At 41.4% G+C, this 17,253-nt stretch overlaps 2 protein-coding genes across 2 annotated transcripts in view; both read right to left on the bottom strand.

Moving 5' to 3' along the window:
- The window catches only part of LOC141192235 (uncharacterized), a 634,767-nt gene that overhangs the window by 604,926 nt on the left and 12,588 nt on the right, over window positions 1-17,253 (bottom strand). The gene's annotated exons all lie outside the window — the stretch shown is intronic.
- LOC141192284 (uncharacterized) overlaps window positions 6,909-17,253 on the bottom strand; it is a 93,495-nt gene continuing 83,150 nt past the window's right edge. Inside the window, exon 10 of the mRNA XM_073661778.1 lies at window positions 6,909-7,142. Coding sequence (XP_073517879.1) covers window positions 6,909-7,142 — 234 coding nt within the window. The remainder of the gene's footprint in view (window positions 7,143-17,253) is intronic.

Below are 17,253 nucleotides of genomic sequence, written 5' to 3' on the forward strand. Positions count from 1 at the left end.
ATTAGCAGCTTTCCATTATTGCCATTTCCATGCACATTTACCCAGATTGACTCTCTACATCAGGGATATAAAACTCAAAACACGCAGAGGGCCAAAATGAAAAATGTAGACAAAGTCGTCGGACCACCAGTTTACAGTATAATGGGCCCTACATAGTCCTCCATACAGTATAATGGGCCCCACATAGTCCTCCATACAGTATAATAGGCCCCACATAGCTTTCCATACAGTATAAAGGGGCCCCACATAGCTTTCCATACAGTTTAATGGGCCCCACAAAGTCCTCCATGCAGAATAATTGCCCCACATAGGTGTGGTAGTTCTGGTGCCACGGGTTTTCCCTCTCTGCTTTCGTTGGTAAAGCACGCAGTGGATGCTGGGCTGTGACGTGCGGTGAAATCCTGTCCACAGCCCATCAATCAAGGGGGAGTGTGTCACTTGCTCACGCCCGACTGCAGACGGAACTTGACGTGGCATCAGCGGATGTCGGAGCCGGCTGCAGCCGGGGTCACGTGATGCCTGGTGATAGCGCCGCCCACAGGCAATAAAGAACAAGCAATTTATTTACAAAAAGACTTGTTGCCACTATATAAATCCATAGTGGCAATGTTAACAGTAATGGACAACCTTTAATTAATGGGGAACAAAATCTCTCCTCCTCTGGCATGGAGGACTGTAATCTTGAAATATTCCCAAACACCGGATGAAAACTACCGCAGCTAAAAAAAAAAGGCAAAATCCCGATAGCCTTAGAGGAATGTTTATTTAGAGCACACTCGGTAAGGGGCAGAAACTCCACCCGGTCTTCCTGATTGGAGGAGACAAAACATCCCCAATACTGCTCTATTTCCTGGTTCATTCTTTCCGTTTGACCATTAGACTCGGCATGATAGACAGAGAAAAGACAATGGATGGGGAAGGAGGGGAGGTGGAGGCTTACCATGTTGAGAGAAGGAATGACTTCAGCTGGAGAAATCCTGTGGGCTCCGCACCCATCGGTGATTACAGACCATGAATGGAGAAAAAAAAAGTAAAAATGGCACATCCAACCAGGACACATAAAAGGGAAAAAAATTTATTTGAAGAAAAAAGTTAAAGCATGGAAATAAATTCAGAAACCTCAGGAAATCCTGATGCGTTTCAGGTGCAGAACGCACCCTTAGTCATAGGATGTCAGAGGATGTCAGAGGTAAGACATAAATGCTGCTATATATCTTAAGGAACAATGTCCATTGACTGGATAATGAATTAATTAACCAATACTGAGGCATCAGGTGTTCGCATACACATAATGTGAGTACATGGCGTTATAAGCTGACATGAGTGACATAGATATATTGAATAAAAACAAAAAGACTACCGCAGGGAAACACAGCACCATCTAACACCAGCCCAAAAACCACACAACTGGATACCAAAGAAAAGCAAACACCCTGCCACACTCAACAATGGACTAAAGAAACCAGCGATCTTGGGAAAGAAAAAGGGTAGATTGTATTAACACCAGAAGTATGGATCCTAGCTGACTAACTCACAACTACCAAGAGAAGCAGTGCGGCTCAAAGAGGCACATAGCACCACACACGAAACCACCGATATCCCGCCGGAGACACCAAGGACCAACATGTCCCAGCAATCCCGGAAAGACGTCTACAAATACGAACACAGCAGACACGGCCAACACTGCAACACCAGTGCCAAACGCCATGTTACACGCAAAGAATGAACTAGAAGAACCAGCAATCTTAGAAGAAAACACTGCATTGTATTGACATCAGCGGTATAGATCAGGGTAACTAACTGGAAGCCAACGAGGAATAAAGTGCGGTTTATAGGGGCACATGATGCTACATCCACATACACCGACTCTGCTAAGGAAACACTAAATGACAACATGTCCCAGAAAAATGTCCACCAATGCGGACACGGCGAGCATGGCCAGCGATGCAACTCATACCACAACGTCACCACAAGTAAGTAAAATGATTATAGCAATCTATACCGGCGGCCTGGATGAACGGATCTGCCGGCACCATACTGGAACCTCTGAGGAACAACTGGTCCCAGGAGTCCTGACTGACGAACCATTGCTACCAATGCAGCAGACATGGCTGACAATGCAACTGAATGCTGCAACCTGGCCACGGGTGAGTGGAATGAATGCGAACAATTGTAAAACAACAAAAGCCAACGATCCAATGGACCGGCCGTCTACACTACTGCGATAGACACAGATGGAAATATATACAAAGTCCATAAGGGAGTTTTATCATCTCTTACTAAACGCATTGCCAGATAATTATTAGGAGAAAATACAAGTGTGAATGGTGAATCAGATAGTGATTCACAGGAAGCCGATACATCATTTACAAAAGAAAACTGAACGTGTGCACAGGGTCCGACTGTGAGATACATATAGTGAATCACAGCTGATCATTAGACATTATATAGATTAAATGTCCACATTCCTGAATAAGGAAACACATTATTTTGATGTAAAATTGAAGTTAAATATACATCGCCGAGCCGAAAAACGAGGAAAATGTTCATAGATGAAAACAAATCATTTTTGAAGTTCACGCCATGGTGGTACATTGTGTTTAAAGTCAGGATCCAATACGCTTCACTCAGGGCCGGCTGCTTTTTCCAGCTGCCACCACAGGCCACAAAATTGACCTTTTCGAGTCTGAAAAATGAAAAACACGAGGAGTCCCCTTTATGTATTATGGCAAAATGTTTGGCCGCACCAGAATACCTGGAGTTGTTGGTGATATTGTTGATGTGTTCGGCGATCCTCTTCTTCAGTTTATGTGTGGTATAGCCAATATACTGAAGCTGACGGCTAATGCAGAATATACCGTATACCATGTGGCTGGACTCACAATTTATAAAGGATTTGATTGGATAGGATAAATGAGATGAAGTGCTCATAGAGGGGAATTCCTGTTCTCTATTATCAGTAAAGCCACATACGCTGCATCTATTTAATGCACAACCGGAAGCCGAGAGCCATATAGAAGGTGTTCTGGTATTACGCAGCATACCGGGGGACAACATATTCCCAAGGGTTCTTCCTCTCTTAGCAATTACTTGACACCCCCCTTCCAAAATAGTTCGGGGACATTTGTCCTGGTTAATAACCGGCAAGTATTTCAGAATAATATTCTTTATAGTGTTAAACTGTCTACTGTTCGGAGTGGAAAATACAATATTCTAAGGAGAAGACCGTTTCCAAATATTATTGGTGCCGTACAATAAATCCCTGCGTGGAGTGTTCCTCACCTGTATGACGGATGTTAGATTTATCATCGCCTCTATCTAATAACCTGTCAGTTATGATTTTTCCTTCACTGGTAAAAGTGTCATCATTGGAGCAGATTCTCCTGGCCCTGGTATATTCGCCTCTGGGGATTGCATTGGTCGTGTGCTTGGGTTGAGAACTGGATGCCAACAGAATGGTGTTACCACCAGTGTCTTTACGGTGTAAAGAAGTATCAACCCTACCGGTGACTGTGTTACCATGCAATTCAATATCCAAAAACGAGACATGGATGGACAGCTGGCTAGAAGGAAAACGGATGTTACAATTGTTTGAATTGATGTAAGAAACAAACTCAGAATATGTGGATGTGTCTCCCTGGTAGACAAGGAGTACATCATCCACATATATGGAAAACCAAACCAAATGAGTAGAGAATGTATTATTAATAGAAATAAAATGTAAATTTCTTCCCACCAGGCTATAAAAAGTATTGCTAAAGATGGGGAGAACTTGGGACCCATCGGTGCCCCCTATGTCTGTAAATAAAATTTAGTACCAAATATGAAAAAAATATGTTTTTAACAGGTAATCCAATGATAATAAAATAAAATGTTTGAGGACTGGCGAATAGGCACTATACCTCTCCCAATGGTATGCAATAGCCACCATAGCTGTATTGTGAGGTATGGATGAGTATCAGTTGACCATATCACATGTAGCAAACGAATAGTTAGGATGGCATTTGAAATGATCGAAAACCTTAAGGACAGTAGAAGTGTCCTTCAAAAAACTGGAGTTTTAATAATGAGTAGTTGGAGATGACCATCCAACCACTCACCAAGGTTCTCGTTCAGGGATCCAATACCAGAAACTATTGGTCTGAGCGGAGGGAGGAAAACCCTTTGTAAACCTTAGGGAGCCCGTGGAAAATAGGAATAATAGGGTATTCAGGAATCAACCGTTTTCGTAATTTAGGGTTCAAAATACCGAGTCTGCTATATCCAGACTGTCAGGAAATATTAAAAATCTCTCAAATCTCTCCCTCCAAACTGTTCAGGCGCCCCACCTCCCCTATCCCATTTGGAGTAAGAAGAGCTTGCAATCTAAAAAGCTGCTTCTATGCAAAATAGTAGTGTACAAAAGAAGTGACAAACTTAATTATCCAAGCTAATTACCATACTAAATGGAGCTCCTGGTAAAGGAGACGTGTGACAAAAAGACACCTTTGAACATATGGGCCAGAGACTGAATGAGTTGTGCATTTGATCAGAAATAACAAGTATGACACCTGAAAGAGATAATAAATATCTCGTTAAGGCTTCAAAGGGAATCTATCACACTCCTTACAATAGCCGGGACAGTCCCAGCTGCACATGAGTTCGATCTCCAGACTCTGAGGCACTGAAATGAAATATGGAATAGCGGCATTTCTATATTTCCAATTGTGATAGGGCATATATTTTTAGTGGCGGGGCTAAATAAGGAACAGTATGCACATTTTTCCATATCTGTGAGCCCTGCCGGTGAGCTGTAACTCAACAGTGCATAGATAACCAACAGCATCATGTTTGATCTCTAAGGAAAGGTAAAATCGCAATAAAAAAGATGGCATCATTCGCTAACTTCTGCGATCATGGAGCGAGGCGATATCACAGAAATTAGAGATTTAATAAAACCATGAAGGGCGGCGACCAGCCCACATGATGTCATCACAGGGAGTGTGTGGGCAGGGCCTACTTCGGCATAAAAGATCAAGCTGATTATTGATCTATGCTCATGCTGGGAGATACATACTTTCATGTAAGCAGGGATCACGTTCACTGAAATGGCCAAATCAATCAAAGTGCTCTCCTTCAGCTAAACTGAATCGTCTCTGTGATTGGTATAATAAGTTCTTCTATTAATCCCTTTTATTTTGTGTAACTGTATATGCTGTATGGTATTGTCCCCCTTTGTAAAATATTTTGTAGATTTTTTTCATAAACATTGCCTCCCTTTGGTTTAAAGGGGTTGTCCACTACTTTCACATTGAAGCTCTATCCTTAGAATAGGGCATCAATGTATGATCAGCAGGGGTCCCGCACCCGGCACCCCCGCCAATCAGCTGTGATCGGTGCCAGGGGCAGCAAGTGCTTACCTGCGGTGCTTGGCCTTCAAGCTGTAGTGGCTGGCGCTTGTTACTGCACATCCGCCTCCTATTCAATTCAATGGGAGGTGGATGTGCAGTACCCTGCGGCGGCCACTACAGATGGACGGCCAAGCACCACAGGCAAGCACTGACAGCCGCCGTCACCACAGTCGATTGGCAAGGGTGCCGGGTGCGGGTAGTGGACAACTTCTTTAAATATAACATTTAATAGTTCTGTTTCTTTTGCTCTGTACTTGTTCCTCCTCTGAAGCTACACGCTACCTATAAGGCGTCCAATCGTCCGGAAAAACAGATTGGTGGTGGTAAAGAATAATCTTTCTTGGGTTATTGTGAAGCGACAGCGATCGTACAAGGGTGCATACATATATTCCATGTGTTGGAAGGTGGTGTGTACGCCGTACGCTCACTGCTAGCTTGCCAATACCTACGTAGTGAGAACAGCCTGCAGCAGCCTATATTGATTGTCGGCCAATCGTGCAATTGTCCAGACAATAGGGGGCTGCAGAGAACTGTTCACTCTAGAGATCACAGTGGGTGGTCTCTATGAGTAAACGGGATCGTGTGGAATCCTTGACACAGACATTCTGGTAACTCAGATTTAAATGCATTAGTAGGATCACATCTTAAGGTGGTGTAGGTGTTTGTGTCACTGAGGATGGAAAGAGCCATGTTACAATACAATTCAGTGTCCAATACCACAACATATCCACCTTTGTCTGATTGCTGGATGGTTATACTAACATTTTGTTGAAGTTCTCTAACCGCTGGAGCATATCAAAATTACTATTATACTTCATATTACAGATGCCACCATGTAATTTTTTTAAGGTTGTTTTCAACTAGCATTTGAAATAAAACTAAAGATAGAACCCTGGATTGCAGAGGATAGTATGCAGGGTTAGATGGGATGATGTTAATTCCTCGATCTTGTGGTTTATTCAAAGAAAAATCTGGATCCTGTAACGAAGACAAAGTTAGTAAGACAGTCTGTTCAACGACTAAGTGTAGCATCATTATGCTCCATAATCTCTGCCGTCATGTTATTAGGAGTGGAAGACTCTTCAGACTCATTGAAGAAATGTTTTGTAACTGTTAATAACCGTGTAAAGCGATTTACATCTCTTATTGTTTGAAAAAGGTCAAAATCTTGCGAGGAGACATAAATTGTGAGACTAGTCACGTGGTATACGGTATATTCTGCTGTAGCCGTCAGCTTCAGTATATTGGCTATACCACACGTAAACTGAAGAAGAGGATCGCCGAACACATCAACAACAACGCAGGGTATTCTGGTGCGGCCAAACATGTTACCATAATATATAAACAGGATACTTCATGTTAATCATTTTTCGGACTCGAAAAGGTTGATCTTGTGGCCCGTGGTGACAGCTGGCAAAAGCAGCCGGCCCTGAGGGAAGCCTATTGGATCCTGACTCTAAACACAAAGTACCACCATGGCGTGAACTTCAAAAATGATGTTTTTCATCTACTAATATTTCATTGTTTTTTGGCTTGGCGATGCAGGTTTAACTTCAATTTTACATCAAAACAATGTGTTTCCTTATTCAGGAATGTGGACATACAATTTACATAATGTTTAATGATCAGTTGTGATTCACTATATGTATCTCCCAGTCGCACCCTGTGCACACGTTCAGTTTTCTTTTGTAATTGATGCATCTGCTTCCTGTGAATCACTATCTGATTCACCATTCGCACTTGTATTTTCGCCTAATAATTATAATTATTAATAATTAATAATAATTATTATTTAGTAACAGACGATAAAACTCCTTTATGAAAGCTTTATATATTTCTATCTGTTCTTTCCAATTGTATATATTTCCATCTGTATCTATCGCAGTAGTGTAGACGGCCGGTCCATTGGATCGTTGGCTTTTGTTGTTTTACAATTCTTTCCATTCATTCCACTCACCTGCCATGTCTGCTACATTGGTAGCAATGGTTCGTCAGCTGGGACTCCTGGGACCAGTTGTTCCAGTATGGTGCCGGCAGATCCATTCATCCAGGCCGCCGGTATAGTTTGCTTTTTAGGCAGATATAATCATTTCTTACTTATGGTGACGTTGTGGTACTTGAGTTACATTGCTGGCCATGTTTGCTGTGTCCTCATTGGTGGACGTTTTTTGGGACTGCTGGGACATATTGTCCTTTAGCAGAGTCGGTGTATTTACAGTTGAAACCAGAAGTTTACATACATTATATAAAAAGACATATGATATTTTTCTCAATATCGGACATGAAATCAGAATAAACCTTTCCTGTTTTAGGTCAATTAGGATTACCATAATTACCATAATTTTTAATATTTGCCAAATGCCAGAATAATGAGAGAGAATGTTTTAAGGCATTTTTATTACTTACTGCAAAGTCAAAAGTTTACATACACTAAGATTACTATGCCTTTAAACAATTCTGGACTGCCTATATGATGATGTCATGTGTTTGGAAGCTTCTGAGACACACCTGTGGATGTATTTTAATGCACACCTGAAACACACTGCGTCTTTGTGCAGCATCATGGGAAAGTCTAAAGAAATCAGCCAAGATATCAGAAAGAGAATTGTGGACTTTCACAAGTCTGGCTCATCCTTGGGTACAATTTCAAGATATCTGAAGGTGCTTCGTTCATCTGTACAAATAATTATACGCAAGTACAAACAAGATGGGAATGTCCAGCCATCATACCACTCAGGAAGGAGACGGGTTCTGTTTCCCAGCGATGAACGTGCTTTGGTTCGACATGTGCAATGCAACCCAAGAACAAAAGCAAAAGACCTTGTGAAGAGGATGGCAGAAGCTGGTAAGATTGTGTCAATTATCACAGTGAAACGAGTACTATATCAACAAGGGCTGAAAGGCCACTCTGCCAGGAAGAAGCCATTACTCCAAAAGAAACATTAAAAAGTCAGTTTAATGTTTGCAAATGCACACAGGAACACAGACCTTAATTTCTGGAGACGTTCTGTGGTCTGATGAAACTAAAATTCAACTTTTTGGGCATAATGACTATTGTTACGTTGGGAGGAAAAAGGGAGAAGCTTGGAAGCCTAAGAACTAGTGTTGAGCGAGTATGTTCTGTCCGAGTATGCTCGGGCCGAGCTCCGAGTATTTATAGCTGCTCGGTGATATGGTTGAATCGCTCCCGTGTGCATGATTTGCAACTGTTTGACAGTTTTATTACATGTGAGGAATGTGTAAGAAATAGTCATTCCTCATATGTAATAAAACTATTAAACAGTTGCAAATCATGCACACGGGAGCGATTCAACCATATCACTGAGCAGCTATAAATACTCGGAGCTTGGCCCGAGCATACTCGGCAAAAGGGTTAATAGAACATACTCGCTCAACACTACTAAGAACACCATCCCAACTGTGAAACATAGGGGGGGCAGCATCATGTTGTGGGGTTGTTTTGCTGCAGGAGGGACTGGTGCACTTCACAAAATAGATGGCTTCATTAGCAAACAAGATTATGTGGCAATACTGAAGCAACATCTCAAGACATCAGCCAAGAAGTTAAAGCTTGGGTGGAAATGGGTCTTCCAAAAGGACAATGACCCGAAGCATACTGCCAAAATGGTAACAAAGTGGCTTAAGGATAACAAGTCAATGTTTTGGAGTGGCCATCACAAAGCCCTGATCTCAATCCTATTGAAATTTTATGGGCAATGCTGAAAAGGCTGCGAGCAAGGCGACCTACACTCCTGGATCAGTTACATCAGTTTTGTCAGCAGGAATGGGCCCAAATTCCAACCAACTATTGTGAGAAGCTTGTGGAAGGATACCCCAAACGTTTGACCCAAGTCATTCAGTTTAAGGTCTATGGTACCAAATACTAATGAAATGTCTGGAAATTTTTGACTTTGCAGTAAATAATAAAAATGCCTTAAAACATTCTCTCTCTCTCATTATTCTGGCATTTGGCAAATATAAAAAATGATGGTAATTCTAAATGACCTAAAGCAGGAAAGATTTATTCTGATTTCATGTCAGATATTGAGAAAAACATGTAGATGTGTCTTTTTATATAGTGTATGTAAACTTCTGGTTTCAACTGTATATATTGTATTATGTGCCCCCAAAAATCTGCACTTTATTCCTCGTTGGTTTTGAGTTAGTTACTCAAATCTATACCCCTGATGTCAATACAATGCAGTTTTTTATTCTAAGGCCCCGGCCCCACTATCAGTATTCGGTCAGTATTTTTTCTCAGGAATGGGGGACAAATGCAGGAATTGGTGACTTGTTTCCATTATACCTTTTCTCTGATTGTTCCTCATCTGGTTTTGGCTCCCACTCCTGAGAAAAAATACTGACCGAATACTGACCAAATACTGATAGTGGGACGGTGGCCTAAGATCGCTAGTGTTTCTAGTTAGGTAAGGATGAGGTTGCTTTATTAGTTAACTTTCGTTGCAGGGGACATTGGCTTCAGCTGGAATGGGCATTATGGTAAGTAGGGTTTCATTTAGAACAATAGAAGGTCTCTGTGTTTATTCCAAATAAAATATTTTATGCATGGTGTTGTAGTTATTTCACATATCACTTTCACCATGGTGTTAGTAATGGGGGCATCTTATAGACGCCTCTCCATTACTAACCTGGGCTTGATGTCAGCTGGCCTTATAAGCTGACATCAACCCCAGCCCTATTACCCCACTGCCACCGCTACAGAGCAGTGGGCAGAGCGGAGGCTAAGTGCCATTTCTGCAGCGGCTGAGGGCTGCTGTTAATAGCCTAGGAAGGGGCCATGAATATTGGCCCCCTCCAAGGCTAGAAATATCAGTCCCCAACAGTCTGCCTAGCCTTTGCTAGCTGTTAAATAGGGGGACCCCAAATCATTTTTTGGGGATCCACCATTTTAATAGCTAGTAAAGGCTATGTATTCAGCTGGGGGCTGATATTAGTAGCCTGGGAAGCTCCGTGGGCATTACCCCCTTCCCAGGCTTCAAAAATCTGCCCCAGCCGTCTGCTTAACCTCTGTTAGACTATAAAATTACGGGGGACGACACACCAATTTTTTTTTAAATAAATCCTTTAATTTAACAATAAATGACAAGTACAGTAACCAGCACTGTCATTGTACTAATTATATACATGACTGACACCTTTCTATCTATTCTATGTGTATAGCTATTCTTTCTGTTCTAAATTGTCAGGTACCGATGTATTGTAACTGTATGCGGCTGATGAATTGGCGGCTTTTAAAGAGACGGGTGAGTGAAAATCGGAGGGCACTCGCATGGTCTGAGCGCTGTGCGATTTTTTCTCGTCCGAGATACGTGGCAAATCGCAGCATGCTGTGAAATTTTTCTCAGCCCGATTTCAGCTGAGAAAAAACAAATCGCAGATGAGATGTCATTCATTCACTAACATTGGTCCGAGTGCAATTCAATTTTTTATTGCTCTTTCCCAACTAAAGCAGAGAAGGAAAGCACGCGGTGGATGCTGGGCTGTGATGTGCGGTGAAACCCCGACCACGGCCCATCAATCAATGGGGAGGGCGTAACTTGCTCACGTCCGACTGCAGCCGGAAGTTGATGTGACATCAGCGAATGTCGGAGCCGGCAGCAGCCGGGGTCACATGATGCCTGGTGAGCGGCCAGCAATAGCGCCGCTCACAGGCAATAAAGAACAAGCAAGGTATTTACAAAAAGACTTGTTGGCACAGTTTAAATCCATAGAGTCATTGTTAATAGTAGTGGACAACCTTTTGTAGGTCCTTATAAAATTATTAAAATTTTAAATCCTGTAAGTTAAGTTGCAACTTCTTATTGCCTGGAAATCAATAATTCTTTCCATTCTTCTCTTTTAAAAAAAATTGAGGGGACCTCAAGACATAATTGAGGTGGATTTGGAAGGGTATTGGGAGTATGAAGTAAGGCGAATTCTTGATTCCAGGTGGGTCAGGTCTGCATTATCTCGTCAAGTGGAAAGATTATGGTTCTTAAGATAATTCCTAAGTTAATTTGGGGTGTTATGGATAAATATATGTATGATTATGGAAGTTATATGAAAACAGTATGTATTAAGAATTGTAGATAATACAAAATTCCCTCCTCCTGCCCGAACCACATTGTACCAACAACCTCATATTGATCAAAGATCCACATAGTACGTGGAACATGGAATTATGGAAAATCCCTAATGATTATCGACTAACATATTAATCTGATAATAACAGCTTTCTAATGATCTTTATTACTTTTAGGGAAATTACAGAATAATAAAAGATAAGTGACTATACTGATTGACCTTTGAACCTTATGTGCAAGACGGACTTAATTGATTTAATTGAGAGTCAGCTTGACTTAATTTACATATTATGTTTACATATTAAAATAATGACCCATTAGCGACAGATGTCAGCCAAAATTATGAGATAAGGCAATGAGGTAATGTGTGGAAAGGTCCCTGATTTTTCCTATAAAAAGCCTATTTGAGACACTACTCAGTGTTCATTTGTGATTTCTCCGACCGTATAGATCCTATATACAATTTGGCGGCAGACAACTAAGACGAGAACACACACATTTTTTGTGCCCCTAACAGGGGGCTCTTCAGGCGATCAGATAGACAGATTATTGGGTGGGGCTGGGGAAAACCCAGCAGTCATGGTACACGTTGGTACCAATGACTAAGTTAGAGAGAGGTGAAAGGTCTTTAAAAATGATTACAGGGAATTAGGAGAGAAGCTGAAGTACAGGTGGTGTTTTCAGATATACTGCTGATTCCACTACGTCACTAGAAAGTCAGCGGGAACTTAAGGAGATAATTGTCAGGGTTTTGGTTCATGGAGAACTGGGCTGACTTCTCTGTTGGCTACTATCTTTACGATAGGGACAGGCTGCACCTCAAGAGGAGAATGCAGATGTGCTGGGGGGAAAATGGTCAGATAGATGGAGGAGCTTTCAAACTAGGATATGGGGGGAGGGAGGGTAGCTGTGCAAATAAGGGGGTAGAGTAGGCAGAGAGAGTGAGATATTCAAGGAAAGTAAGGAGGCGAGTAGCCGTAATAAATGTGCTAATAGTATTAAATGTCTGCAGGCAAATGCAAGAAATCTTGAAAACAAAATGAATGAATCAGAGACTCTTAGGTCAGCCACAGATTACGATGTGGTGGGTATTACAGAAACCTGGTTGGATGAAAGCCATGACTGGGTGTCAAACAGAGGGTTACACTACATTCAAACGGATAGGAAAGAAAAATAGGTAGAGGGGTGGGTATTTTAGTTAAAACCAATTTAAGACCTCAAGCTCAATGACGACATGGGGGGCAGCTTCGACAATGTACTGCACACATGGCCAACTTTTGGTGATTATATTTGACCCACGACACCAGAACCACCACATCTATGTGGGGCCATTATTCTGCATGGAAGACTTTGTGGGGCCCATTATACTGGATGGAAAGTTATGTGGGGCCAATCATACTGTATGGAGGACTATGTGGGGCCCATTATTCTATATGGAGGATTATGTTGGGCCCATTATACTATATACTGGTTGGTCCACGACTTTGTCCCACTTTTTCATTTTGGCCCTCTGCATGTTTTGAGCTTTACATCCCTGATGTAAAATCAGTATGGGTAAATGTACATGGAAATGGCAATAATGGAAAGCTGCTAATTGGACTTTGCTACAAGCCTCCTAATATAGCTGAACACGTAGAGGATGATATGCTGCAACAAATTAAAAAGGCAACAAAAACAAGTCATGGTCAAAAGTGTTGGCTTCCTTGAAATTGTTCCAGAAAATGAAGTAATTCTCCCAGAAAATTATTGCAATTACATGTTTTGTTATAGACGTTTATTTCCTTTGGATGTATTGGAACAACACAAGAAAACACAGAAAAAAGGAAACTTGAACAAAATTTCACACATAACCACATAACATAGGTCGGACAAAATTGTTGACACCTTGCCAAAATTGTGGCTAAACAACTTTGTTTCAAGCATGTGAAGCTTGTTCAAACGCAATTGTCGCAAATAACAGATGTGGGCAATATGAAAATGACAACTAAAACCAGATAAAAAAGGGAGAAGTTGATTCAATCTTTTCATTGTGTGCATATGTGTGGCACACTAAGCATGGAGAAAACAGAAAAAGGAGAACTGTTTGAGGACTTGAGAACCAAAATTGTTGAAAAATATCAATAATTTCAAGGTTATAAGTCCATCTTTAGAGATCCTCATGTTCCTCTGTCCAAGGTGCGCAACATAATCAATAAATTTACAACACATACAGTCAAATATGGTGGAGCTTCAAAGATGTTTTGGGGTTGTTTTGCTGCCTCTGGTCAGGTACCTTGACTGTGTGCAAGGCATCATGAAATCTGAAGATTAGCAAAGGATTTTGGGGCACAATGTAGTGCCTAGTGTCAGAAAGTTGGGTTTGCTTGCTAGGTCATGGGTCTTCCAGCATGACAATGACCCCAAACATATTTAAAGAAGCACCTAGAAAATGGATGGAAACAAAGTGCTGGACAGTTCTGACCAGCAATGAATCTGGATGTAAATCCCATTGAACACCTGTGGAGAAATCTTAAAATTGCTGTTTGGAGAAAAATATAAAAATCTAAAAGTCCTCAGTGGTTGATACCATCTTTTCAGTTAGCCATTAGTCAGTAAGCTTTCGAGACTACTCAGGTCTCTTCATCAGACATAGTATAACACAAAATCTGAATAGTCACATATTAATACACAACAGGGCACAGTAAAGGGAAGGGGGGGGGGTGTTCCTCTGTGAAGCAGAGAAACAAAAAGATGGCCACACAAGTTCAAAATAGTAAAGAAGTAAGAAAACTCCTTTATTAACACATGTAGTAAACACAAATTACAAAAATAATTGCGGACGACAGAGTGGACACAGAGTGCTGGATCAACATGAATAAAACAATGTTAAAAACTGTGACACAGCGCCCGAAAGGTCAGCCTATATAGCAAGTGGAAATATAAGGGGGACAGCAACAGGGTCACATGTATTAATAAATATATACCACCCATAAAGAATACCTTTTCCAAATTGTACCCCCAAAACAATAATATCCCATCACAATCCAACTACCCAGAAACAAAAGGGTTAAAACCCTTATACAGATAGAAATAATATAAACAATTGGTCATAAATAAGCTGAAATAGCTGTGTACCTGGGTAAGGCCACCAGACAGGCTCTGCTACCGTCACCCCGACGTACGTTTCGGTAGGAAAACCTTTTTCAAGGGGCACAGGAATAATGCAATAGATAAGACAAGTGACGTGAAGCAGAACTATCAGTATGGGAGAGGGAGAAGCAGTTGTGGCCGTAAAAATGTTTGGCCACAAGTAGAGCTATTCTTTTTTTCTTTTATTGTGTGGCGATGAAAATTCATCCTTGTTCTAAGTTTTTGCCTTGTCTCCCCTACATACAGACCCCCAGTTGGACATTTGTTACATATAATTAAGTTCATTGTGATGCAGCTGAAAGTACCTGGGGTCTTGTGGTCCTGATGTGAGTTGGGAATCTTTATCTTATCCATGGTCATTATAAACGGACAGGTTTTACATATACAGTTGGTGAGGATAAATTTTATAAGTTTCACCTCAAAGGTGAAACTATCCTCCCGGTCAGTTTGCTTTCCCTCCCAGTACCTTTTCATTCTAACAATGATAGGTTTCTAGGAGATTATACTTGTTCCTTTTATTTGTGGTTCTCCTTAGCTTGCCTTCTTTGCCCTATATGAATGTGTTTTTGTTTCTCACTCAGTTTTCGTATTTTACTTCATACTTTCCTTTCCCCTTGTTGAGAGTGTGTTGCAGCCTCCCCTCTGGTTCCTCAGGAGGTATGAGAAACTCCTCAACGGCTTATTAGTTAGTTGGGTGTGTGGTGGCATTTTTAGTTGTGCAGCTAGGGCCTTTCCAATCTCTACAGAGAGTAATTGGGTGTAGTTGTGACATTCTCCCCTGTGTGGGTTCTCCGGTGGTTATCAAGATGCGCTTTCTGGTTAAAACATTTCCCACATTTTGAACATGAAAAAGGCTTCTCCCTTGTGTGAGTTCTCTGGTGCTTATCAAGATCCGATTTCTAGTTAAAACATTTCCCACATTCTGGACATGAAAAAGGCTTCTCCCCTGTGTGAGTTCTCTGATGTTTCATAAGATTTGATTTCTCTGTAAAACATTTCTGTAAAGGGAAGTGTCCTAGGTTGTACATGTATATATGTATCTACATACTAGCCATGCTTGCAGATAAGTATACATGTATATATTGGCCCCCATCTCCTTATGTGTTTCAGCCTGCTTGCTGCTGTTGGGGGCAGGATCAACAAAATGTCCAGCCATGTACTAAAACAGGTTTTGCGAGTATGGCTGGACATGAACAAAGACCTTAGCCAGTGGGCGGGGAATAATACATCATTTCCGGTGCAGGACTTAAAACCCCAGAGCACTCATGTGCTAGCCCTCTTTTCTCTTTGGACTGTTAGAGATGGACATAACACATGGCTGAGTATCTCTCTTCCCCTGTAACTCTTTACTTGCTAGCCCTACATACCCTGTACTAACCCTATCCTTGTATCTGTATATATATATAGGGAAAGTTAGTATAGTTGGGTGGGCTGATATTGCATGAGTGATTAGGAAACATGGGTGGAAAATAGGTAATTGGGAATTGTATATTGTTATTATTATTGTGTACTGTGTTAGTGGGATAAATAGTAGTATATTATCTGTAGACTTTTGTGTAATAAATACCTTTTATTAGCACACGGTTTTGTCTCAGTTGGTATATAGTATAAGGCACAGATAACGTTAGTGGATATTAATTATTAATAATCAAGTTTGATGTTAATAGTTAATATCGGACCTCAATAGAGGAGTAGGAGAGTTCCCCCATTAATTACTGATATTTTTGGAGGGAAACCTCGTCTTTTAACAATGGCGAGCCAGCCAGGAGTACTCATAACCCTGCAGAAGCAAGCTGCGGGAGAGGAATAGAAAGACTGGCAGGGTGAGGGGTGTACACAGGATAGTGACTCGGGCCAACCTATACACTGAGGGTAAAGCCATTCCAGAGTCTGACCAGCAAGACGACTTTGGGGTAGGCAGATACCTGAAGACTGGCAACGACAGGACCACAGCAAAAAGACTTTAACAACAAAAAGAGTTTGATTAAAGATCCAAGAAAGAAGCAGAGTGTATTCTGTGGAGGGATGCGTTGGATTACGGTGAAAGGCAGGGAAGAGTTGATGGCCGTAATGGCTGATGTCTAGGTACCTAAGTGCAGTATTATACTTCATTCCATCCTGAACTGTCACAACTTACAAATGGGGCTGGAGTAGGCAAATATATCCCAGTACAACACTTCCCTCAAATTTCATTGTCGTGTTCTCGACAACAAGGGGATTGTAAAGGGAAGTGTCCTAGGTTGTACATGTATATATGTATCTACATACTAGCCATGCTTGCAGATAAGTATACATATATATTGGCCCCCATCTCCTTATGTGTTTCAGTCTACTTGCTGCTGTTGGGGTCAGGATCAACAAAATGTCCAGCCATGTACTAAAACAGGTTTTGCGAGTATGGCTGGACATGAACAAAGACCTTAGCCAGTGGGCGGGGAATAATACATCATTTCCGGTGCAGGACTTAAAACCCCAGAGCACTCATGTGCTAGCCCTCTTTGCTCTTTGGACTGTTAGAGAGGACATAACACATGGCTGAGTATCTCTCTTCCCCTGTAACTCTTTACTTGCTAGCCCTACATACCCTGTACTAACCCTATCCTTGTATCTGTATATATATATAGGGAAAGTTAGTATAGTTGGGTGGGCTG

This window comes from Phyllobates terribilis, unplaced genomic scaffold (genome assembly GCF_046119375.1).
Source record: "Phyllobates terribilis strain yellow unplaced genomic scaffold, ASM4611937v1 Scaffold_56__1_contigs__length_8794411, whole genome shotgun sequence".
In the NCBI taxonomy this organism is placed as follows: Eukaryota; Metazoa; Chordata; class Amphibia; order Anura; family Dendrobatidae; genus Phyllobates; species Phyllobates terribilis.